The sequence below is a fragment of the Lepidochelys kempii genome, chromosome 17, assembly GCF_965140265.1.
Source record: "Lepidochelys kempii isolate rLepKem1 chromosome 17, rLepKem1.hap2, whole genome shotgun sequence".
In the NCBI taxonomy this organism is placed as follows: domain Eukaryota; kingdom Metazoa; phylum Chordata; order Testudines; family Cheloniidae; genus Lepidochelys; species Lepidochelys kempii.
The window spans coordinates 863,310-865,426 of record NC_133272.1 but is presented as its reverse complement, the minus strand read 5'-3'; the positions used below and the strand labels follow the sequence as shown (position 1 = coordinate 865,426).

The following is a 2,117-nucleotide window of genomic DNA, read 5'->3' as shown; positions in this document are numbered from 1 at the left end:
CCAGTGTGAGAAGCCCAGCAGGACCCCCAACCCTCCCCCCTCTTTTCCCCCCTGGAACTGTATGTTCCAGGAAAATGTCTAAGCCAAAGATCTGGCCTAGGTTTGGCAAGCAGGACTCTCACACTCCAAAGTTCTTCCTTTGAGAAAATGCACTTGGTATGGGACAAACTGCAAGGAGTGAAATTAAATCTAGCTCCTCAGGGCCGGATGTGCACAAGAACTTCTTAGCTAAGAGGGGGAATGTACCAAATGCCTTGGCACCAGCAGAGGGGCAGATGGGATCTTTTCTAGAGCTAGAAAGTAGCAGCTTTGCACCAAGTTTGGCCAAGTAGCTGGTTTTCTTTGTGGGGACCACTATTGGGCATAAAGGCTGTGCAAGACCCCATTGCTCTGCACCAACCTCTCATTCTGTGTCTCAGAGCAGCCAGAGAAGTCTCCATAGAGACCACAAGAAAAAACTACATCACAGACTTGTGTGGCCTTTCCATTACAAGGCTCCTCATGCTAGTGCTTTGATGCTCTACAAAATGAGATTGCAGAAGATGGGAAAGATGTAAAGAGCGAAGGCAGGGAGGATTTAATATTCTCCTGCGTTATTTCTCCAAAGAAATTCTGTATCTGAAGTGAGGCAGCAAATGCCCCGTCCTTAGCCCATCCAAGTGGCAGGAGAACATAGAGACCTTTGGAGCCTATGCAGACACATGGATGACAGCTCAACTGGAGTTCCATTTATTATGGATTATATCACCAAACATGCATCTCCTGTGACCGAACTCCACCTGTCCTCACATCTTCTATGCTATAAGACCCATGATAAGAGTTGTAGATTTTTAACACCAGAAATAGTCTGACCATTTAGTTTGTCCTCCAGCATAACACAAAACATTGAATTTCAACCAGTGATTCCCGCATCAAACCTCTGGCTTCAAGAGTTTTGTTTATAAAGCCATCTAGTATTGATTTAGATTCCATGTGCCAGAGAATCCGCCACAACCCGAGGTAAAATGGTCCAATGGTTGTTACTGTGTTAAAAATGTGCCTTATTTCTAACGTTCATTTGTCTGGCTTCAGCTTCTAATCACTGGATCTTATTATAATTTACCTGCTAGATTAAAGAGCCCTCTGCTAATCAGAAATCTTCTCCCCCAGTAGGTACTGGTGGACTGATCGCATCACCTCAACTTTCTCTTGGGTCATCTAAGTAAACAGAGCTCCTTTGCTCTCCTCCCTCCACGCCCAAGGGCAGGTCCCGCCTCTTCTATTTCAAAAACTTCGCCAGGAACTCAAGATAGGCTCTCTTCTGGGGCGCAGAGGCAGGAACGAAGTGTCCCCCCGGGTGGGTAAGGACTGCGGGATCAACGAAGCGGGCAGCCAGCTCTCTGCTCCGCGCTGGGGGGATGACCCGGTCCGCGTCGCCCAGGACGTGGAGCGAGGGCACGGCGATGGGCTCCCGGTCGCCGCTGCTCTCGAAGCCGGCGACCAGAACGGCGAACTGGAACGGGAACCGCGCGTCCCCGCGCTGCTTCAGGGCGCACACACGGGCCACCAGAGCCGCGCCCTGGCTGAAGCCCAGCAGCCCGTCGAAGGGCCCGTGGGCCGCGACGGCCCCGGCCACGGCTTCCAGGGACTCCTCCAGCCCCTGGCAAGGGGCGGCTTCCTCGCGGGCCCCGAGCGCCCCCTCCCGAGGCCTGGGGAACCACCAGCAGCGGGGATCGGCGTCCTGCGGGGACGGAGAGCAGCGGGCGCCGGGGCCGCCCGGCCCGGGAACCCCGCAGCCGGCGAGCCGGTCCCCGGGCCCCGCCGCGACCCCGGGCTCGGGCTCGGGCCCCGGCCCCGCCGGGTGGGGCGCGCTCAGGGTCACCAGCTCCGCGCGGCCCCGCAGCGCTTTGCGCAGCGCCCCGGTCCGCGCGTGGAAGCTGCGCTGGTTCTGGCCGTAGCCATGGAGACCCAGCAGCCGCAGCGGCGGCGGCTTCCCCCCAGACATGGCGGTCACCGAAACCGGATATCCGGCTTTCAAACAGGAAAATACGGCAGCCCCGCCTGCCGGAAACGCCTCTGCCCCTAGCTCGGGGCGGAACTAGCGTTGCCATGGAGCCGAATGCGGGTTTTCATTGGCC

At 56.6% G+C, this 2,117-nt stretch overlaps 1 protein-coding gene across 1 annotated transcript; it reads right to left on the bottom strand.

Annotated features, from left to right (window-relative positions):
* Nucleotides 1-713: 713 nt before the first annotated feature.
* Nucleotides 714-2,117, bottom strand: OVCA2 (OVCA2 serine hydrolase domain containing). The gene has a single exon (XM_073315114.1). It carries the CDS (start codon nucleotides 1,982-1,984, stop codon nucleotides 1,259-1,261), a length of 726 nt encoding a protein of 241 aa, XP_073171215.1. The 5' UTR covers nucleotides 1,985-2,117; the 3' UTR covers nucleotides 714-1,258.